This window comes from Caretta caretta, chromosome 8 (genome assembly GCF_965140235.1).
Source record: "Caretta caretta isolate rCarCar2 chromosome 8, rCarCar1.hap1, whole genome shotgun sequence".
NCBI classification, from domain to species: Eukaryota; Metazoa; Chordata; order Testudines; family Cheloniidae; genus Caretta; species Caretta caretta.
This window is the reverse complement of record NC_134213.1, coordinates 76,326,741-76,350,630: the sequence shown is the minus strand read 5'-3', so window position 1 is coordinate 76,350,630 and position 23,890 is coordinate 76,326,741. Positions and strand designations below refer to the sequence as shown.

Here is a 23,890-nt window from a genome sequence, read left to right as displayed (position 1 = left end):
CCAGCTACTTAGTCCTCAAGTTTTCCCAAAATCTTAGGACACATTGATACAAATTTAACAATACATATGTCCCTCAAATATAGACAATACTTTTACTGAACTGAATAATAACTAGTGTTATACATTATACTTACTTTTTTGAAATGTCACTTGTTACTTTGCTCTCTGAATTCTGGAACAGTGGTTTACATTCTATTGTACTTTGAAAGTAGGTGTTTCCAGATCCTATATTAGAATGATAATTTTAAAATATAGTCACAAAATAGCCAAAGAACTCTTTATGAATCCTTTCTGGAATTTCAGAAGTCATAGTCTCACACAGGAACTTTAATATTCATCAAGGTTTTAATATTTGTTTGGCTTTTTGATTAATTTTAAAATGTTGAGGGAAACAGTCAAACTATCAAACGTGAAGAGTCACATATCCTCCGAAAGATCTGAAGCTATTTCTTTCTTACTGTTCCATGAGTGTTGGTCTTGCACAACTATAGAAAAAAAGGAATGAGCCAAATATTCTGCTGGTGTAAATCCATGATCTCAGTGGATCAACTTACTGATAGTCCATGTGGTTCCCTGGACTGGGACCTGAACTGGGGCTCAGGAGACGTATGTTCTATTCCTAGCTCTGCTGTGTTATTTTCAGCAAGTCGCTTTACCTCTCTGAGCTTCCATTTCCCTTCCCACCCTTTGTTTGTCTTTAGCTGTTTAGATTTCAAGCACTTCAGGGCAACAACTATATACGTTGTACTATACGTTTATACAGTGTCTAGGCACAATGGAACCCAAATTGCAGTTAGAGCCTCTAGGTGCCACTGTAATAAAAACAACAACTAATAATAAAAAATTTGGTCCTCTTGTTGGTCTATATTGGCAAAAATGGGACACAAAAATTCACCACAGGTAGCAAATCTGGAAATGGAGGTTACTCACCTGTAACTGAGCATTCTCTGAGATATGTGGTCCCTATCCTTATGCCACATGTGGCACGCAGGTGCTCCATGTACCCGAGACTTCCAGCAAGTATTGTCACTGCCTGTGTAGCTGCTCACCTCATTCTCCATACTGAGGGAATAAGAGGTGCTTTAGATGGACACCTGTCCAGGTCTTCCTCTTAGCATGAATTAGAAAGGATCTGAAGCAGAGGGGAAGGAGGGTGGGTGGTGGAATACAGATACTTCACAAACAACCTCCAGTTACAGGTAAGAAAAAAAAGTTATTAACCTTTTGTAACTGTTGTTCTTTGAGATGTGTAGCTCATGTCCATTTCATGCCAGCTGTATGTGCACAGTTGCCAGAGATTTTTCCCTTAGTGGTATCCATAGGACCAGCTCTAGTGCCCCCGGAGCCGTGCATGTATGCCCTGGTATAAGGGGTGCTGCAAGCTCCGCATCCTCTCAGTTTCTTCTTCCCAATAACTCCAACAGAGGGGTACGAGGGTGGGTCATGGAATAGACATGAGCAACACATCTTGAAGAATAATAGTTCCAAGAGGTTAGCAACCACTTTTTCTTTGAGTGCTTGCTCACATCCATTCTATGCTAGGTGACTCACAACCAATACCCTCAGAGGTTGGCTTGGAGCTGATGGACCTACTGACTGAAACATCACTCTTCTGAAAATGGCATTATGACGGGTCTGCTGCTGATGGCGCAGCGGGATGTGAAGGTATGAACTGACAACCATGTTGCGGATCTGCAGATGTCCTGGATTGTTATTTGTGCAAGGAACATATCTGACACAGTGTTCCTTGCACTGAGCTTTCATAGAATGAGCAGTCACAATGGCTGGAGATGGAACCTTCACCTGCTTATAGGAAATCTGGATACAGGCGATTATCCGGGACAAGATTTTTTTGGGATGACACCAGCAGCCCTCTCATACTTTTCGTTACTGCTACAAAGAGTTGCGTAGACTTTGCCAAAGGGCTTACTCCTCTCAATATAGAAGGTCTACTGTATGGAGCCGACATTCCTCAGTGGTCTTGTGAGGTTTTGGGAAGTAGACAGGCAGAATAATGTCCTGGTTGTTATGGAATTGTGACACCGCCTTTGGCAGAAAGGCTGAATGAGGGCACAGCTGGACCTTGTCCTTTGTCACTGTATAAGGGGGTTCTGACATAAGGGCTTTGATCTCGGAGACCCTTCTGACCGACGTGATTACCACCAGGAAGTGACCTTCCAAGACAGAAGCAGTAAGGAATAAGATACTAATGGCTCAAAGTGTCTTCCCTTGGAGACCATGTAGGAGCCATACCCACATCTGCCTCCAGGTGGTGCCAGGGAACCGGTGACCAATGACGGACTAGAGACTGTTGCAATGGGAACATAGAGGGTTTTCCTCTGGGTGATTCTATGATGGTTGGTGCCACGATGGAGCTCACCGCCTCTTGATCCCTTCTATCCCCAGCAGCCATGGCTGTCAGGGAACCTTGGGGAGTGGGTGGGATTGGGAGGATCCTTTGCCAACTGGAAAGCCTCCAGAGTTGAAGGGGCCTGCAGGCGCGAAGTCCCACAACTGCTCCTGGGAGTCGGGGGTGGGTCCTGGACTGGACTCAGTGTCTAGGTAGAGTCGCCGGAGCCCACAGAGGCTCTAGGGAGGACAAGTGGCCCAGCATGGGTCTCAATGCGCTAGTCACTCCCTGCTTGTCCCGCTTCAGCACCAGAGGGCACGCTATTTCTTATGCTTATTCCTTGGCACTGGAGATGGAGAATGGTGCAGGGAAGAGCACGGTGCCGGTGGAGCGCTTTGCATGGAAGCCAAAGTACTCAGCGCTGATTCGGAGCAGCTCAGCTCTGAGGCTGGTCTGAGTGCTGCCTCCTTGAGTAAGGCCTTCAGACGAACATTTCTATCTTTTTGAATGCACAGTCTGAACCCCTGCAGATCTGGCATGTCTCTAATGTGAGTTTCCCCGAGGCACTTTAGATACTCGAATGTGGGTCACTTACCGGGCTTGCAGCAAGAGGCACATGGCTTGAAGCCCAGGCTCCGGGGCATGCCCAGTCCCTGGGACAAAAGTCCCTCAACAACACAGACTACTATTCACACTATATACACTAACACTAGGTAAGAACTATATACACTAACTACAAAAACTATACAATATAGTACAAACTACTGGGAAAGAAGCTTTGCAAGAGTAAGAAAGATTGTTCCAAGCAACCGTCACGGGCGGTAAGAAGGAACTGAGAGGATGCAGAGCCAGCAGCACCCGTTATACCAGCACATATACATGCAGCTCCATGGTGTGCTAGAGCCAGTCCTACTGATATCAGGAAGGGAAAAATCTCTGGCAACTGTGCACATGACATACACACACCTAGCATGGAATGGCCATGAGGAAGCACTTAAAGAAATCCCCATTTCTTCTTTGAGTGCTGGTCCCTAATGTATATTCCACACCTGGTAAGCGATACTCAAAGAGGAAGGGGTGTGAGGATGCAGTTGATATAATGTCTGTAATACCGCTGTCCCAGCTGCTGAATCTGCAGAAGAGGCTTGGAATAAGGTGTAATACTTTGTGAAGGTATGGATGGAACTCCAGGTTTCTGCCTTACAAATATCCAGTATAGGTACTTATTGAAGAGATGTTACTGAGGTTGCCTGTGCTCTACTGGAGTGGGTCCTCACTCCCTTCAGAGAAAGGAGATTTGCCAACTGATAACAAAGAGTGATACAATCAAAGATCCACTTAGAGAGTCTCTGAGCAAATAATACTTGTCCCCATGATCACTCTACTACAGTGACAAAAAAAATCTAGACATTCTTCTGATTGGTTTTACTCTTTGAAGGTAGACTGCTAGAGCCCATCTAATGTCAAGTGAATGAAGTCTCCTTTCTCTCTCTGGAAACATAAGGATTTGGAAAGAATATGAGTAAGCGAATAGACTTATTTATGTGAAACTCAGAAATTACCTTAGGGATGAACTTTGGGGAAAGGTGAAGGGAAAACTTCTCCTTATGAAATGTGGTGTATGGTAGATCATCCATAAGTGCTCCCAGTTCATTCACCCTTCTAGATGATGTGATGGCAATGAGAAAGGTGACCTTCAAGTATAGGGACATCGACCACATGGCCAACAGTTCACACGGTGGCTTGGTAAATATTGAAAGTACAAGATTGAGGTCCTATTGCAGTGTTGGCTTCACTACTGGTTGGAAGGTCCTTGTGATTCCTGTAAGGAATCTGATCATCACTGGGTGAGTAAAAATAGAATAGCCCTCTACTGGAGGATGGAAGGCACCAACTGCTGCAAGGTGGACCCACAGTGAGCTACTGGAAAGTCCTGATGTCTTGCGAGTGAGGAGGTATTCTAAAACATCCCCAGAATCAGCAGGCCTTCCTGCTAACTATTTATGTTGCACCTCAATAGACAAATGCCTCCATTTAGCTAGATAGCAGTTTCTGGTAGAGACTTATCTGCTGTGTCTAAGAATAATTTGAACAGCCTCCACACATGAATGCTCTAGGCCTGATGCCTATCCAAATACCAGGCCATGAGATGCAGAGTTTTGCGCAACTGGGAGGTACATCGCAAAGAGTATGATGTGGTTCCTGATACAACAGTTCCACCAGTGTACCATCTCTATACAGAGTGCAAGAGATTTTGCTTCTCTTCATTTGTTTACACAGAAGTGTGACAGGGTGGACTACGTGCAGAGGCCCCCTGCTGGAGGCCTCACAGTCCTGCCTCACCCCACCCAAGGAATTTGGCTCAAGGAAAGAGCAGAGGAGAAGTCCTCCAGGCAGCCCAGAGTGGCTGCAAGAGATGAGCCAATCAGAGGCCAGAAGGACCATATAAAAGGTAGCAGCAGAGGAAGATCAGTCAGTTACTGCCTGGAGCTCAAAGAGGGAGAACCGGGTGCCTGGCTGGCTGGAAGAGCAGCAGGACAATGGACAGGTCAGTGTGGGCAGGCTGAGCCCAGCACCTAGCCAGACCAGGCGAGGATATTGTGACTGGTCCTGCTGATCTGGCTGAAGTCTGAACCCAGGCGAGGACTGCTTGAAGGACACCACCCAAGGGTACAGAGGTGGGTCCCTGTTGAGCTATTAAAGAAGGTAGTGGCTCCAGGAAAAAAGCCTTTGTGCTACGGCCCCATTCCAGGGCTGTGAGAAAAAACTAGAGTCTGCATACCCCGGAAGGGGAGACAATGTGTGCAACTCGTCCAAAGGGATGAGCTGCTGAAGACCCGGCAAACAACCATCAACCGAGGGGTGCTCGTAAGAAATGGGTGCCATCCTATCGTAAGGACTGAAAGAAAAGCAGGGTCTTACTCGACCAGAAAGGGGGTGCCTGTGTGAGGGGGTGTCACCCTGTTCAAAACTGAGTGATTGAAGGCACGTCGGCCGCAAGAGGCGGGTGCTGACCCCGTTACAAGAAGACAGTTGTCAGTTTGTCAGATATCATTTGGATATGTCAGGACCATAAAAGAGGACACTGCAGGCCAGTCGGACTGCCCTTAGTTCTAGGAGATTGATGTGCATCCCGACCTCTCGAAGAGTCCACCTGGCCTGTGGAGTGTGAGTGCCTATGTGGGCTCCCCAACCTATGAGGGAAGTTTTGGGTGGAAGGAAAGGGACTCCAGCGTTCACTTGCTCTGGGTTTGTCCACCATACAAGGGAAGCCATGACCATGGCCAGGATCGTTAGCTTGGTATTCATGTTGTCTCTGTCTGGAGAGTAAACAGACTGACGACAAGCCTGTAGGCAACGGAGGTGAAGCCTAGTGAACAGCATTACATCAGTGCACAAGGACATGTGGCCAAATAGGGAAAGACAGACCTTGACTGTGGTTCGAGATCTACAGTTGATTTGTCTTATCAGGCTGCTCATAGTTTCAAATCTGTTGAGAGGGAGGTAGGCTCTTACTGAGGTGGAGTCTAGGGTCACTCCTATGAAGTCTATGATTTTTGTGGGAGTCAAAGAAGACTTTTCCTTGTTTACGCAAATTCCTAAGGGTGCCAGAAGGTGGACCAAAGATAAGATTGCTGACAACTTCCCAGTGGGATCTACCTGTTAGGAGCCAATAATCCAGGTATGGGAAGATGCTGTAACTGCTTCATCTCATCTGAGCTGCCACCGAGACGACTTTCATGAATACCTTGGGTGCTGTTGCTAGCCCAAATGGAAGTACTCTGAACTGGTAGTGCTCTTGTCCTACCAGAAATCTGAGGAACTTTCTGAGGGATGGCAGAACGTTCACATGAAAATAAGCATCTTATGTTGAGAGCCCCAAATTATGCACCCTTCTCCAGGGAGGAGAGGATTGATGCCAACATAACCGTGCATAATTTCGATTTGCAAATAAAAATATTTAGCTGACATAAGTCAAGCATGGGTCTCCAGACTCCTTTTTTTCTAGGATAGTATGAAATAGTGGGAGTAAAACTGTTTCCCTTGATGTTGAGGTGGCACTCACTCTATAGACCCTCTTTGGAGAAGAAAATCCACCACCTGGCAGAGGATCTCCCCAGGAGATCCCTGAGGAGGGGCCAGGAAAGGGGTTTGTTTAGAGGAGGGGAAAGAAACTCAGCAATGTAGCCAGAGTGGATGATATCTAGTACCCACTTCTTCATTGTTATTGGCCTCCAGTTGTGGGCGAAGTACGGAAGATGGACGCCAAAACTTTGCGGGAGGATGGGGGGGCAAGCGATGGCATCAGTAATGGGACGCAGTTCTAGAGCTTCCCACCAAAAGTAACCCCTGGACAGCGGATGGGTTTGAGTGGCTGAGGTTGAGGAGGCTACATGCCTTGGTCTTTCTACTTTCTGGAATTTGCATGATGGCTCATATAGGTGCTGGTGACAGAAAGGCTGGTGAAGAGGCCTTGGCTTACACATCTGTTTGTGGTGGTTCCTCTTTGGGGCCGGGGTATAACTACCCAGGATGCATAGGACTGTTCTGGAGTCTGGGTGTAGTGGCTCATCTGTCTACTCATTAAAGCGGAGGTGGGCAAACTATGGCCCGCGGGACCATCCTGCCAGGCCCCTGAGCTCCCGGCTGGAGAGGCTAGCCCCTGGCCCCTCCCCCACAGCCACACCGCCAGCGCTCCGGGCAGCTGGGCTGTGCTCCTGCAGGGCAGAGTGGTGGCGTGTCTAGCTCTGGCCAGGCGGCGTGGCTGCCAGCCACGCTGCTCTGAGTGGCATGGTAAGGGGGCCGGGGCCGAGGGGTTGGATAAGGTGTCAGCCATGTCCATGCCGCTTGCAATGAGGTCTTAGCTACCAGTTTGCCCTCATCAATAAGAGTTTGGAATTGGACACTCTCCTCCTGAGGGACTTTGGATTGGAATGGATAGGAATGTGCGCCAGGAAGGCGACCAAGGTGGGCCCTCACAATCGGCAGTGGTGGGACCTGTGCCAGCTCGTATTAGGTCCAGATGCAGGAGGTGACCTAGCTGGAAATCCTCTGAGCTCTTTGACATTTATATTCAATGTCACCTCCTCCAGGAACCACATGCCCTGGGTCTGGAAGTCGTTGAGATGCGCTCTCCAGCCGAGGTCTGAGGTATCCGATATCAACTTGATCGAGTTACAAGGGTTGTCAAATGGAACTCCCTCAAGGACCGCTGTGGGGTCGGTCCACCACTGCAGTGAGGTAAGTATCGTCAGTGAGGACATGACCTTTTCCAGATAATCTCTGGACTGGGAATAGACTGTCTCCAGCTACTGCTGTAAGGGTTGCATCCGGAGTGTGGCATGGCAGACAACATACATACATGCTGCCATGTGGCCCAGCAGGCATAGGCAAACCCTGGCCATGGTCAGGGGGAACGCAGAGACTCCCCCATTTGGTAAACACCCTTGGTGCTGTCGCTAGGCTGAATGGGAGGACCACAAACTGATAGTGGTCGGGTCCCAGCGTAAATCGTAGAAAGTGTCTGTGACCTTGAAGCATCGCTATGTGGAAATATGCGGTCCTTCAAGTCGAGGGTGGCATACCAGTCTCCAGGAAGGGGTTGATGAAGGCCAGGGAGACCATGCAGAACTTCAATTTATTTAGGTATTTGTTGAGGTATCGCAGGTCCAGGATGGGCCACAGACTGCCTTTGGGATTAAAAAGTTCCAGGAAAAGAACCCCTTGTTCCTTTACTTGTGAGGAACCTCCTCCACTTCCCCCAACTGCAGCAACCCTTCTACCTCCTGTGCGAGGAGACTCTCTCATGAGTGGGTCCCTGAAGAGGGACGGGGAAGGGGGTGGGAATGAGGGATAGAAAGAAACTGGAGGATAGAACCCTTCGCCACTGTATTGAGGACCCAGTGGTCTGAAGTTATAGTGGTCCATATGGGGAGGAAAAAGAAAGGCGGTTGAAGAAAAGCGGGAAAGATGAATCCGGGGTATAGTCCGGTAGGTCATCCTTGGGCGCACCCTCAAAATGCTCGCCTGCCACCCTGCTTATTGCGGGTCTACCCATCATGCGAGCCACGGAGTCTGCTGCATCTGAAGCTACCTGGAGGGAAGCTCTGGCTGCAGCTGTGTCTTCCTCGAAGATCGCCCGGAATTCCTTCTGGACCCTTTGGGAAGTGAAAACTCAAACCTGGCCATGGCCTGCCACAGGTCATAATCATAGCAACCAAAGAGGGCTTGGTGATTGGCCACTCTCAACTAAAGGCTGGAAGATGAATACATTTTTCACCCAAACAGATCCAGTCTTTCAAGTCTTTATTCTTGGGCATAGACTTGGGTTGACCCTGCCTCTCCCTCTGATTAACAGCCTCAACGACAGGGGAGTTTGGGGCCAGGTGAGTGTACAGGTACTCGTGATCTTTAGCTGGCACAAAGTATTTGCATTCAGCCCTTTTTGAAATGGGGGGCAGGGAGGAGGGGGTTTGCCATAGGGCATTAGTAATTTTCAATACCCCTTCATGTAGGGGCAAAGCAACCCTAGCAGGTGCCATAGAGCAAAGGATGTCCAACAGGGAGTACACTGGCTCCTCTGCGTGGAGCCCCAGGTTGGAGGCAACCATCTTCAGTAGTTCCTGATGAGCCTTAGCATTATCTTGTGGAACTAGGTGAGGGGGACCCGTAATAGCTTTGCCCGGAGACTATGAGGAAGAAGCCGATGCAGTAGGATCTGTCATATCCCCTGGCGGTCTCACCGGCTGTTTCCCTGGGTCCTCATGGGCCTGGGGGGGTCCTCTTGTGGGGCCACCACCTCCAGGGGAGGGCAGGATGCTGAGGCCGATGGCCTATCCGAGGCTCCCCGATACTCACCGGATGGCCTGCGAAGGCTGGGTAAACCCCCAAGAGTTCTAGGGATATTAGGCTGCCGGCCTTGCCTTGGGGCCATGGGGTCGGTTGTGGTGCTGATGATGTAGACCGTACCACCAGCACTGGGGCTTGTTCTGACGTCAAGGACTCCTGCTCGGTGCTGGAGCCGGAAGCAGAGGGGTTGCTGTCAGGCGACCATGATCAGGCAGACTGTTGGTCCTTCTCTGTGCAGTGTCAGCTGCTACACCTAGATATAGACCTGTCAGATTGAGACGAGTTCCTCACGCAGGACCTTGGGGACCAGCAGTATTTGGCCAATTGGCGTTGGTAATCCAGCAAACTATGCTTCATGCTGCTCGACCGGTAACGGGATCTAGAGTGGGACTGGGAGCTGGAACGGGCCTGTCATCAGATCTCCCTGACCTCAGGGTTCCGCGTCTTGGCAACAGGCGGGTCAGTGATTGGTGGCTCCACTCAAACGATTGGTCGCATGATTGGTGCAAGGTGCTGCCATAGTTCTGTGCCAGGTTATCGGCAAGCTGTGCCTCAAATCCCGCTGTTGGTGTCCAAGGTCTGGAGCCTGAAGGGGAAGTTACTCACCTTGCAGTAACTGAAGTTCTTCGAGATGTTTGTCCCTATGGGTGCTCCACTCTAGGTGTTGGTGCGTCCTGGTGCTGTTGATTGGAGATTTTCGGTAGCAGTGCCTGGTCAGGACGCAGGCGCTCAGTTGGTATCTCCCGTCTCGTTGGAATCTTCCTGAGCACTTGCGTCCTGCACCCCCCCTCAGTTCCTTCTCTACCATGGAGTGATTATACTAGTACTCCAAAGTATAGTATAATACTAGTACAGTATACTTTCAAGGTAGGGAAAGTTTTCCCAGGGAAATATTGCTCGTAAGTGGCAGTTGATCTTACAAGGTGTGGCTCCAAAGTAGAGGGGAGGAGGGTGGGGAGCACCCTCAGGGACACACATCTTGAACTTCAGTTACTGCAAGGTGAGTAACTTCCCCTTCTTCTTCGAGTGCTGTCCCTGTGGGTGTTCCGCTCTAGGTGAATGTGTAGCAGTACCCACTATGGTCGGTGGGACTTTGGAGATCCAGCATGAGTACTGTAGAGAGTACTGCATGGCCTACTATGGTGTCTGCCGTGGTAACTTGCGTGATAGCATAGTGTTTGGCAAACGTGTGTTCAGATGACCATGTAGCCGCTCTACAGATGTCAGAAATGGGTACGTTATGTAGGAAGGCAACGGATTTCAACATAGCTCGAGTGGAATGAGTTCCAATGCCTTCGGGCGGTTGAATATTTTGATGCAGTCAGAGATTCACTTGGACAGACGTTGTTTAGAGGTAGCCGTACCTTTTGATCTTTTGGTGATGGAGACAGAGTTGTGGAGATTTACGAAATGGCTTAGTCCTGTCCAAGTAAAAGGCGATTGCTCGCCTGACATCAAAAGTATGCAGGGATGCTTCGTGTGGAGTCTTGTGAGGTTTGGGATAGCCAAGCTGGGGCAATAAGGATGACTCAGGCCGTGTCGTCTACTATCTCCCAAAGAACGCTGTGTAGCAGAGGGATTGGTGAGAAAGCATAGAGGAGAGAGTTGTTCCACGGAATGAGGAACGTGTCTCCAAGGGATGCAGTCCCGAGTCCCGCTCTGGAGCAAAACAGCCGACATTTTCGATTCTGGGTTGTGGCAAAGAGGTCTATTGACGGGGTGCCCCAGGAGGGACAAGAGCTGTTGAAGTATTGCGGGATGCAGTTTCCATTCGTATTCTGTTGAGAAGTGTCTGCTGAGTGTCGGCAGTAGTGTTGTGGCAGCCCGGTAGGCAGGAAGTGATGACTTGTATTTGATGTTGTATGCACCAATTCCATAGTCAGATGGCTTCCATGCAAAGGGAATGTGATCGGGCTCCCCCTTGTCTGTTGATGTAGTATATACATGTTATGTTGTCTGTTAAGACCCGAAAAGATTTGTTCTTTATAAGGGGAAAAGTGAAGGCATGCTCGCCTCACTGCTCTGAGCTTTAAGAGATTTGTGTGTAGGTGCATCTCTGATTCGGACCACCGGCCTTGTGCCCTGTGTCCCCCTAGATGCACTCCCCAATCGCTTAGGGACTCGTCCGTGGTGAGCGTGAGTGTTGGGGATCATTGCTGGAAGGAAACCCCCTTGCAGAGGTTTTCTGGTCTTGTCCACCAATGTAGGGAAGCTAGAACATTGGATGGAGGAGTTAGCAGCGTCCCTAAGGTGTGTCTGTTGGGTTTGAAATTGGAATTGAGCCAGCCCTGAAGACATCTCATGTGTAGCCTGGCATATTGGACCATGAAGGTGGTGGCTACCATGTGACCAGGGAGCTGTAGATAGATTCTTGCCTGTGTCCTCGGACAAATAGAGAGCGTGCGTATGAGCTGCGTGATAGCGAGGAATCTGTGATATGGGACCGAGGCTCTGCTCTAGATTGAGTCGAGATGAGCTCTGATGAACTCGATCTGTTGTGTAGGTGTCATGGTGGATTTTTGGATGTTTATTTGGAGGCCTAGGCTGTGAAAGAGGGAGATGGCGAAACCGGTAGCTTGAAGTGTCTCGCCATAGGAGTTGCCTTTGATGAGGCAATTGTCCAGGTAGGGGAAAAGCATGATCCCATGTTTGTGGAGGTGAGCTATGACCAGGACTAGAGTTTTGGAAAAGACTCTTGGTGCTGTGGAGAGGCCAAAAAGAAGAACTCTGTACTGAAAATGGTCGTGACCGATTGCAAATTGTAGGAAGCGTCTGTGAGCTGGATGAATTGATATATGAAAATAAGCGTCCTGTAGGTCGAGGGCTGTGAACCAGTCCTCTTGATCCAGTGCAGGAATCATTGTGCCCAGTGTGACCATCTTGAATTTTTGTGTCCTCGCGAATTTGTTCAGTCAGCGTAGATGTAGTATAGGTCTCCATCCCCCAGTCTTTTTCTGGGTCAGGAAGTAATGGGAGTAGAATCCTTTCCCTCAGTGTTGCATCGGCACAGGTTCCACTGTGCCTAGCTAGAGAAGGTGAGCCACTTCTACGCAAAGTAGGTGCTTGTGAGAGGGGTCCCTGAAGAGGGATGGGGAAGGGTAGGAGGATAGGATATGAATGGGATAGAGTAACCAGACTGAACTATTTCGAGGACCCAGCGATCCTGTGTAATACGCTGCAAGGCATGTTGGAAACTCTGGAGGCGGTGGACAAATGGGCAAGTAGGGTGTGGAATCAAGGGGTGGTCACCCAGACCCTCGACCAACATTTCAAAATTGTTGTTTATTCCTGGATGGGTGGGAGGTGGTTGCTTGAGCTTGATTTTGTCTGCGCTTAGGGGGTCTAGAGAGATTCCCATTTATGTCCTATGGTTTGGGTTGACGCCGATAATATTGTTGTGTGCGTGATCTTTGGTAAGGTTGGTATCGTTGTCTCCTGGGAAGAGATGGGTGAATATCCAGGGTTCGCAGTGTTGCTCTAGAATTTTTCATATTGTGAAGTAGTTCATCCGATTTTTTTTAGAAAACGGTTTGTCTTTATCAAAGGGGAGGTCCTCCACTTTGGTCTGCAGATCTTTAGGAATGCCATATGCAGAAAGCCATTAAGATCTGCGCATAACCACAGCAGTTGCAGTAGTACAGGCTGCTGTGTCTGCCATGTCTAAAAAGGCTTGTAGGGCCATTCTGGAAAATCAATTGGCCCTTGCTCAGAATTGATTTAAAGTCCGCTCTCCTGTCCTCTGGATGTAGGAGGCAAATTCAAAAAGTTTATTGTAGTTATCAAGGTCGTAACTGGCGAGGAGTGCAGAGCAGTTTGCAATCCTGAATTGTAGAGTGGAGGATGTGTAAACCTTGCATCCTAAGACGTCAAGGTGTTTAAGGTCCTTGTCTTGCGGGATGGGCCGATATCGTGGTTGTTTCATCCTTTGTGCGACTGCATCCATGACAAGAGAGTTCGGTTGTGGGGTGAGAAAATAGGAAGTCAGCATCCTTAGTAGGAACATAATATTTACATTCGGCCTTTCTGCAGGTAGGTAATAAAGAAGGTGGAGTGTGCCAGAGTGTCAGCTGGTTCCAGGGGTGCTTCAATTATAGGGAGCGTGATCTTTGAGGGTGCAGAGGGTTGAAGGATTCTGCGGAGTTTGTGTTGTGTCTCCTGAACCTCTTCTAGGGGGATGCCTTGATTGAGTGCCACCCTCTTGAAAAGCTCTTGAAATTGTTTAGTCATCCACATTCTGTGGAGGCGGGGGGGGGGAGAGGGCTCTGTCTGGAGCAGATGGAGAATTAGGGGTCGGTGAGACAGGATATGGTTCATAGCTCATGTTCTCAGGAGGGGGTTCAGGTACTCTAGAAGTGAACAGAGCTGGAGATCGAGGCACAGAAGCGGTTTCGTGGAAGAGGTCTGAGGATGTGTGGTAGGAGGATGTGGCCAAGGGTACCACTGGGGCCAAGGCATAGGGTAGGAGAACCCAGGTGCCGTCCACGGGGGAAGGGAAGGGAAGTAGGGAAACTGAGACTGGTAGCTGAGGACTGTAGCCTGAGGTGGAAGAGGGTCCGGTGGAGGAGGAGAGGCAGGTGGCGAGAACTCCACCTACTGCTGTGTATCGTGTTCGCAGTCCCTGAAGGTAGCCAGTTCAGGTGGTGAGAGTGGCTGTTCGAAGAGTGAGCCCTGTGTATCCAGAAACAGAGTTAGGCTCAGGTGGCACTGAGAGGTCACACTGAGTGAGGAACTGTTGCTCCTGCTCCCTGGGCTGCGCTGAGCCTGGTCTGTGCTCTAGCGCATTTGCAAGTTGAAGAGGAAGTGTCAGCGGTGCCGCAGGTCTGTTGGCGGTGCCCTGCAGGGGGTCCACTGCTGGTGCCGGGGCAGGAGGCAGGCCCGGTGCCGAAATCCTTTCTGGCACTGGGGCAGAGTGCGCAGTCGGCACCGCGGCTATTTTTAGTGCAGAAGGGGTCAGTGCTGACGTCCTTGTTGGCACCGGGGCAGAGTGCACAGCTAGCACCGTGGCTATTTTTAGTGCTGCGGCACTAGGTGCCGCGGAGACCTTTCCGGTACGGGAGGTTGGGTTCCTGCCTCTGCGGTCTGTGGGAGCCACAGCTGAGGCTTTAGAAAGAGCTGAGGTGCCTGCCTGTGGCGCTGTCAGCACAGAGGGTAAGGATCTCTTTACCTTTGTCAGAGTCTCCTTTACCAAAGGAGACCCTTTACCTTTGTCAGAGTCTCTCCTATGAGACTGCTGTGCTTCTTGCCTCTGTTCCAAAAAGGGTGAAGCAATGCTCTCCACAGGTTTGGATCTGGCCGGGGAGCGGGTTTAACTTTCTCTGAAAGCGGCTGCAGAGATTTTTTCATCAGAAGCATTTTAAGCCACAGGTCCCTGTTGTGCCGAGCCCTTGACTTGAGGCTTGTACAGTGGAGGCACTTCGCGGGAATGTGGGTTTCTCCAAGGCACTTCACACAATGTGAGTGCCCATCGGACCATGGCATGGAGTCCTGACAGGAAACACACTTTTTGAATCCTGAAGCCCCTGGCATTGTGAACTAGAAATGGCAGGGGAGAGTGTCTCAGCAGGAGACAAGCCTGAAGCGAAAAGTTATTGTTTTTTTTAACTAAGTAACTAACTATTACTACTAACTATTACTAGTAACTACACTAAAGGAAGGGAAACAACTGGGATGTAACTAATGACTATTTCTATATTCTTTTCAGAGGAACAGCCGTGTTAGTCTGTATTCGCAAAAAGAAAAGGAGTACTTGTGGCACCTGCCACAAGTACTCCTTTTCTATATTCTTTGATACTTTATTCCTACAGAGACCAGGGAAGAGAAGTAGCACTGCCCCGAGTCCCGTCTTCAGCCAGGGATGGTTGAGAAGGAACTGAAGGGGGTGCGGGATGCAGGCACTCAGGAAGATTCCAACGAGACGGGAGATACCAACTGAGTGCCTGCGTCCCGACCAGGCACTGCTACCGAAAATCTCCGATCAATGGCGCCGGGATGCACCAACACCTAGAGTGGAGCACCCACAGGGACAGCACTTGAAGAAGAAGAGGAGAGCTACTCTCTTCTTCTGATGGGGAGCGGTGCTGCTGAGACAGAGACACACAGGGAGATCTCAAGGTGGGTTTACCCCTGCACCGGGGTATTGCTGGAGCCAGTATGGGTGGCACCAGTAGCGTCGGGATCTCCTGCGCAGCCTGCAGGGCGTCGGGTGTCGACAGGACCTCGTCACCGTCCGGCATGGCAGGCATGTTACAGGATTGGCTAGACCACTCGACTTGAGCTGGGGCCCGACTCCCTGATGGATGTGCTGAGCTGCCCAGCACGGGTCTTTGCTCTCCTCTGGCCCTCTCCTTTCCCTTATGGGAAGTGGGAGATCTTCCCCTCATGGTCCTCTTCAGCTTCTTGGCCAGATCCAGGGAAGGGGATCGGTGCCAGCTTGTAGATGGCACTGGCGGGGCGCTCTGCACCGATACTGCGGTGTTTGGGGCCGAGTCAGACCTCTGCTCCGGTGCCAGAGTTAGTGCCAACTCCATCAGGAGCGCCCTGAGAAGGATGTCTCTCTCCTTTTTTGACCGGCGTTTAAAGGATTTACCAGCGTGACACTTGTCACTTATGTGCCCTTCGCCCAGACACCTTGAACAGCTACTGTGCGGGTCACTGATGGGCATAGGCTGCTTACAACGATCACAGTCTTAAAGCATGGGGACCAGGGCATGCTCTGTCCCTAGGCTGAATCCCGTCCAGGACCGGCTAAATTAGAATCAACACTAAGGGAACTATTAACTATGTACAACTATTTTACAGGAAAACGTTCATAAGAAACACTGAATGAGCAAAATGCTAGCTGAAGCAGCAGACGTTCCAGCACCATCACTGACGGCAAGAAGGAACTGAGGGTGGAGGGAACCAGAGGGTGCCAGAGTTGGTCCCCTATGGATACTACTGAGGGAAAAACTTCCGGCACCAGTGCACGTGGCGAGCACACACAGCTAATATGGAATGGACATGAGCAAGCACTTGAAGAAGAGGAGGAGGTTGGAGGATATTTTTGCCTTATCTCACCCTCAGAGAGTTAAGTTTCAGTCTGTCTCTGGGTGCGAAGCATTATGGTAGCCAGAACCGATGGATCCAGTGTGACTATGGACATGGTCATCAGTGGACCCTGATGGGAGTCAATCATCAAAGAGGAGTCCAACTTGGAGATTTCAGTTGGTGCTTATCTTCCAGCTTAAGAGTTGGAGCCAGAGCCAGTACCGACGGATACTTTCTCCTTTGCGCCTTACTCTTGTGGCCAGAAGATTTAGGTGGACCTAAGTCTTTAGGACACACATAACTTGAATAGAGACAGAAAGGGAGCCTCTCTTTTAAGAGCAGATCTAGGAGATATGTTCTTATGTCAATGAGAGTGCCCCTTACTCTCATGAAAGCCCTAAAGTAATGATTCCTTGGGCTTAACAACTCTGGTCTCTATTCCAGAGCTTGTCCTCAAAGGGGCACTGCTCACAGCCTGAAGCCGATGTACAGGAGTTCTCCCCAGCCTGGATCTGATGGGAGTCTCATGGCCTTCTCCATAAGGTACTTTCTCAGTCAAAGCTCTCGTCCATCTCAGTTTCAGGGAGGGAAGCAGCAGCAGTTGCTGCACTTGGCAGAGATATAAGCCTCCCCAAGGCAGTAAAGGCAGCATTGGTGTTCATCACTGATCGAGAAGGAGCAGGTATAGGAGAGACAGTTCTAAAAACCTGGGACTCTGGGCACAGTCCTTCTCCCAAAGGGAAAAATGGGAAAGGTCCCTGAGGTGGGGGAAACTACTTATATGGTAAAATACTAGAACTCTGTACAAGATGTAGACAATACTCTTTGGAGACAGAGGATTCTGACTCAGGCTATGCTGAGGTAAGAAGGAACTGGAGAGATGTCAGTTCAAACCACCCCTTATACCTTTGGTATGGAATATGAGAACAACTGCACAGGTGTGGTCCAACAGACACTATTTGCTAGAAATCTCTGGTCTCAAGTGCATGATGCGCCTGTGTGTCCACATGTGGAATACACATAGGGACCACCATTGAAGAAGAAACTAATTTAGACAGGTGTTTTTACCATTGTATTGGTCAACTCTGCTCAGAGTGGGGATAGACAAAATGGTGGTGAAAACAGTTTAGCCTGCTTGAGCCCTATCTATGGTTCAGCTCCTGCCATTGCTACCAACAGGGGTGAATTAAGGGTCATGTTTTTGTCAGTGTAGATGCAGCCTATTTTAAGAGTTTAACTTAACATTTGTAAAACTCCCATTTTTTTCTGGTGCTTTACCTGTTGATTAATTTTAAAGTTAACATTTATCCACACTGCAGCATAAATAAAAAAAAACAACAACAAATTCACATATTTACAAAATTATCACGAATTCTGAATTGATCTATCATTTGACTTTCATGATAATTTGGAGACTTTTAATACACTTGTTTCCTTATATTTCTTTTCTATTGATTTTAAGCACGTATATAGCTGCAGAAGAACAGAAGGAAATACATTGCAAGTGTATTTACTTTAATATGGTTACATTCACTTGTGAGAACAAGTAATGCTTAATTCAATATGCACTTTAACAAAGGTTTATTTTGTCTTCAAAACCACACTGCTTATTGAAACATAGAAGGCAGAAGGGCCAAAACAATTCCTAATTTTCAGAAACCATTATTTTCCCAACTTAAAGCATGCATCCTGATAGAGCTATCCTACCCAGGCCCTGGTGAATAGGCCCAATTCTGCAAATTCCATTTACTTCACTGAGATTTGAAGGTGCTCTGCACCTTATAGAAAAGGGCCTAAAAAGTGAATATTTACACAGAGAGACAGTGGAAGAAAGGAAACTTTCCCTTCTCGCAACCTGTTTTCTAATCGAATACTGTGGATGGCTCTTCCAGTTATCTGTCTTTGTGAGAGGGATTGGTTATGGACTCAATCAGGAAGAACCAGCTTCACTGTGATTGTGAAATAGGGAATAATACACATGAAATCAGGTCCATGAACCTGACTATGATATAATGTATGGGGAAAAGGTGGATATGGTGTCTGTAATTCAGGCCACAGGAAGGGAGTAATCTTTGGCAGTTGCAAAGTAATTTCACAGCATTTAGACAGTAGAACTTGCCTGCTGGAAAAAGGCAAAATCTATTGATCTTAAAATCTCTGAAGTCTATGGTGATTCAGAGGGCTAGCAAGTGCTGAGTCTATAATTTGTTGGTAAGGCCTACAATTAACTGTACCAAATTGGAAACAATTTAAGTGAAAACATTAACTAGTTCCCTGCTCATCATTTTAACAAACACCCAACTTCTGAGACTGTGAATGAAGGTTGAGTAGAAAACTCTCTTTGATATTTAGGCTGCAATAATCTTGAATGAAAAATCTGTCTTTAAACAACAATTCTAAATCAGCTGGTCAATTAAGTTACCCACAGATTTTAAGTTAAATTTTACTTCAGATCATAATCAATTACTTTTAACAAAAAGGGGGCGAAGAGTTAATTTGAGGAAGATTATCTGGTGCACTGTCCATTTGGTACATACAGTGACAATTATAAACAATAGGTTACACCAAAATAATTTTACCTAAATCTTCTCTACTCTCCACACCAGTGAAAAAGCTGCTAGCATGTACTAATTTGTCATCATCAAAATCATCCCAAACTTCATCTCCCAATTCAAAGTTCACATTCAAAGCCTCTGAAAACCAAGAGCTGCTTTTATCTGCATTAGTCAAATGCTGCATTAAAGATTCTTTAAAATTTTTCTTTGACGTCATTGTCTGATGGCTCTCCTCACTTACAGTCACAGAATGTTCCCAAGAGAAATCTGTAATGCAATTATAATAGGGGTGTAAAACTCTGGATTACATGCTTAAGAGTATTTGTTCAACCTATAAAAAAAGCAAACTATGTTAGCTACACACTTTTTCTCAATGTTATTTTAAGAAAACAGTCATCTTCACAGCAAATTCCAGCAAGGGACCCTTATAAAGAATATTTCAAGTCACCTCTGATTTAATTTTTTTTTCAAGTGTGAGAATTATGGTTTGATAGAGTGCAAGTTTAACACGGACGAGCCCAGTCCCTTTACCTTCCCACCCCATTCATTTGCTCTTTATTCACTCTATTTAGTCTTACTCACTGTCTCCCTCTCCTATAAATTCAACTCCCCAAAACTAATCACAGCAGACTAACACATTTTAAACAATTAATTTTAAAAGCATTTAACTAAAATATGTAGAGATAGCTGCACTAAAACATTATTTGAGAGTACTATGCAGAAGGGTTTTCATTTCCTTTCATTGCCTGAGTAGCAGAAATGAGCATAAGCAGATGTGGAGGCAGTACATTTCTGGAGATACACATTCAAGTTAGCAGTATTTTCTATTTCTTTTGTTACCTTTTGAACACTGGAAATAGAACACAATTGTATACTGTAAATCGCCGTGCACTAGAAATGGAAAGCACTTAACATGCAGTGTATGTAAATGAAAATAGTTTATGTGGTAGGATTGGGACCTTCATCAACAATGATGGGAAGCAGCAATAAAGTTTCATTGACTATTGATATATACTCACATTTATGGAGCAATTAGAACCTTGAAAGATATTAAAATAAAACTTTAGTTTTTAATATAAATAGAGAGGTTTTACTAAAGGTTAATTTAGCTGTTTTAAGAGCCCAACAATACAAAGCATAATGCTCACTTTTCACTCAGATACTCCACTGATGACGGGAAACGTGTGTGGAAAAAGAAGGAGATAGAGGTAAACTATCTGATGCATTACAACTGGCATCAATGGGAATGAGCACAGTCATAAGCATCCAACTCAGTAATAAGTTTTTACAGAATTGGGCCCTAAGGTATTAGAACTAACCAGTACATTTTTCCTTTAAGGGACATTTATTGGCTGAGATCTGTTCTTGAAACTTCAATTGATTTTTAGAAGAAAAGCCAATGTCAAATCAAGTTCCTTGCCTTGACAGAACATATTGTATTGCCCTAATTATGCAGTTCCCTGCAGCACTATGGTGGTTGCTGTAGTGATTTCAACAGGTTTAATTCTGCAAGAAACGTTTAATTCAAAACAATGAAAAAAATCATAGAAAATCTCATACATTAGTAATAACTTACCACTCTTTTCATAACTCTCTGATTGCAGTTGGTTCTGAGGTCTACCAAGGATGTTAACATTATTCCAGTGTTCTCGTGAAGCTGAGGCAGAAGACTGTGTGTAGTCAGACCTTCATACAAATCAGTAAAACAGAGTCACAAGAAAGTTGCAAATTAAAAATAATTTGATTCAGAAAACAGGTCTTCACTGCTTATGCCAGTGAGAGAATTTAAACTGAGCAGGTTTTAAATTTTATTTTACTTATAGCAATAATATAATACCTTGGTAATGCTGGCAGCAAAGATTTCGGTGTAAAAACAAATGGTTTCAGATCCACATTTTGAGATTTATTTAACTGTATCTGCATCTAAAAAAAAATTATTACAGATGATTAGTGTATTATTGTATTTTAAATAGTCTGCATCACACCACTTGCACTTTCCAAAAAATAGGGAAGCCACTATAGGAAGAAAGTTGTTATTCATATTTTATAGAATTAATCCATGAAATGTGCAGCTACCTGATGGAACAGATTTTTTAAAAAGTTTTATAAATCACATTACTCAATTTAGCCAGTGAGATCTTGGAGTAATGCAAATATCTCAGCAAGACCAGACTGTTAACCACACTTCTTTCTCTGTTATCTATGGGCCAAATCATCCTCCACTGCAGAAAAAACTGCAAGGAGGGGGAAATAAGCATTGCAGAAACTCAGATGCCACATTCTTCCCATAGGGAAGAGAGATTTGCAGGCACATCCAGGGGGCAAAGCGCTTAGCCTTGATACTTTGTAGAGTCTAAGAATCTAAAAATAATGTTACTCTTAACATCTCCCCTGGCAGCATAATTCTCTCAGGACACCAGTATTAATTTTTACTTATAATTTCAGGTAGTATTTCCCTAGGTTGCCACATAGAATGGTGGCTTCCAGCTATGCCTGCTACTTAGTCCACCATACTTTCCTAAATCTGCAGAGTACAAATCAGGCAGTGTTTGCAGAAAAAGGCTTCCACAGGCTCATGGGAAGCATACCACTTAGCAGCTACACCCTTCCAAGATTACTGGGCCTTTCCTATCTTTTTTGTGTTCCTTTGCTATTTCCATATTTCACAGCAATGGGACACATTTGATCCTATGTGTCTGTATGTGATTAACAAAATACCTTCAACCCACAAATACTTATATATTCAATAAATAAGATTAAATAAAAAAATTTTCAGGAACGTGTGTTAAAACGAACCTTTAGTCGTTTGACTGGGGGAACTGATGAAATTGCATTTCTGTTCCTTAAATCAGCTAGGTATGAAGAAAACTTTGAATCTCTCTTTAACTCAGATTTCTGTGAAACTCCAATTTTACCTAAGAAAAGGAATTGAAAATTCTTCAGATTAAATTTTAGGGGTAAAATACAGGCCCCATTTGAGTCAATGGGAATTTTGACTTCAACAGGGCTAAGATTTCATCTTAGATGTTTTATAAGAGAATTTTTGACGCATTTGTTTTCATACAAAAATATGAAAAGCTTGACATTGCTATCAAATTCTGTAAAATATTACTCTTCGTTGTATTCGCTACAGAATAATTATACTGCAGTTATTTATTAATAATTTTTACTTTTTAGATTGCATCATAGTGACATTTTAAGCATGATTCTCTTGCTGTGTACTCTTTTTATACCAATGTCACCATTAATATCAACAAAATTAATCCTAATTTACACTTGTGTAAATGAGGGAATTAGATCCTTTGAATTTAGATGTTAGAAATAATGAGGTTTCATGAAACTCACAGCAGTCGTGTCCACATACATCTTTATTTTTACAGTGATGGCTGCATTCTCTGTTCCCAAGTTTCATGTAGGCGGTCTCTCGGTTACAGGCACCTCCTGAGGTAATAGAAGAAGAAATGCTGCCGTTTTTCTATTTCACTGATTTTATTGAGGGTTTCTCAGGGAGAAAAAGGAACAAAGTCATCCATGACACTAGATTTTTGTTCACCCTCAAAAAACTTTTGGGTCAAAAAAGTCAACTGCTTCTTGTTTGTCAGAGAGACTTCCTCTTTGGGTTGCTAAGACTGTTTTCATAGCAAAGCAATAACTGTTCCCACTAAAAGCTGTGAGCATCATGTCAACACCACCCTAAAACTCTGAAGGCATGAGGTACTAGATGTCCAACTTCTCTCCCTAATTCATTTCCCTATGGAAACGTACTTCACTACCTATTGAGCCAATACAGCAACACTCTATGCCCTTGTTGTGACTTGATGGAAATAGTCACAACTGTCTATACTGGATTCAAAGCCACAGTACACTAAATTCCTTAATATATTGTAGTGTGTTTTCATACAACATTTTACCCAAAAGTGAAGAAAGATGAACAAATATGGGGCCCAGTCCGGCTCATATTGAAGTAACTGACCAAACGTCCATTGACCTCAACAGGAGCAGGATATGGGACTCTATTCTTTAGAGTATTATTAATTACCTGTATCCTTTCTCGCTCCTGTTGATCTTATTGAAGAGGCATGATACATAGGTGAAGACTCAGCTTCTAATTTTCTTTGTAAAACCACTTCATTTCCAAACCTTTTTGGTCCTAAGTAAAAGGCTGTATAGTTTTGCTGAATATCCACCCCAACTTTTAGAAATGGAACACAAAAATGTTTATGTAAATTGAAAAATATTTTCTTATATTACCATTTACACAAGGTTAAAGACAAGGAGCGATTTGCCATTAAGAGAATCAATGTTAAATCAGGCAAATCTGATATGATGAATTGGTATGTGGCTCAGAACTGATGGAGAGGAGATTGGAAAACTTTGGGGATGGATGGGGATAAGTATGGGCTGAAATGTTTTGGAGTCGTCTTCTAAAGAGTTTTGGGGAGAAGGGCTCAGGTTAAATCCTAGGGAGCAAGGAGAGATGACTTGCAACGTATATGACACTAACATGAAACAGTTACATTAGAAAAAAAATCTCATAATTAATTAATTTTTATTGAAGTTTTGGGTTGGTATAAAGAAAACTGGTTTCACTATTTATTCAACATCTTTAAAAGTATATTTTAAAGTACTAATCATATCAATAAACCTACCATATTCAGAGCTAATTAAATTTATACTAAGTTCCTCAGATTTAAGAGCTCTTTTCACTTCAATTTTTTTAGTCCAATTTCCATTTTTCAGCAAGACAGAATCCCTGCAACATATAATAATATAATGATATTAAGTATACACAATGGACAGTAAGATAGTGGTAAACATTTTATGAAAAAAAGTCACGTTATTTGCGATGCTAGCAGTATGGAAATCTGGTAAAAGACCATAGAGCAGTTTTGATTCAGGGGATCAAATTGATGAGCGGTCTCAAAAACATTCCAATAGGATGTGCCTTCAGGGCCTGCAGCCCTAAGATAGCCAGGGTCCTGAGATGACATTCCAGTTTTGCAAGGTGGAAAGAGCACGCCTTCCTCTTTGTGAGGACTTGATCAGGACCCAGGTGCAGGTCATTTAGTTGGAGAAGATTTATTTTACTCTTTGTTTCCCATTCCCTTCA

General features: G+C 45.7%; 1 protein-coding gene across 1 annotated transcript in view; it reads right to left on the bottom strand.

The window, feature by feature from the left end:
* Window positions 1–23,890, bottom strand: part of HFM1 (helicase for meiosis 1) — a 108,101-nt gene that overhangs the window by 1,472 nt on the left and 82,739 nt on the right. Inside the window, 8 exon segments of the mRNA XM_048861119.2 lie at window positions 135–225; window positions 18,805–19,047; window positions 20,357–20,466; window positions 20,618–20,703; window positions 21,577–21,695; window positions 22,126–22,221; window positions 22,820–22,972; window positions 23,430–23,533. Of these exon segments, the coding sequence (XP_048717076.1) occupies window positions 135–225; window positions 18,805–19,047; window positions 20,357–20,466; window positions 20,618–20,703; window positions 21,577–21,695; window positions 22,126–22,221; window positions 22,820–22,972; window positions 23,430–23,533 (1,002 nt within the window).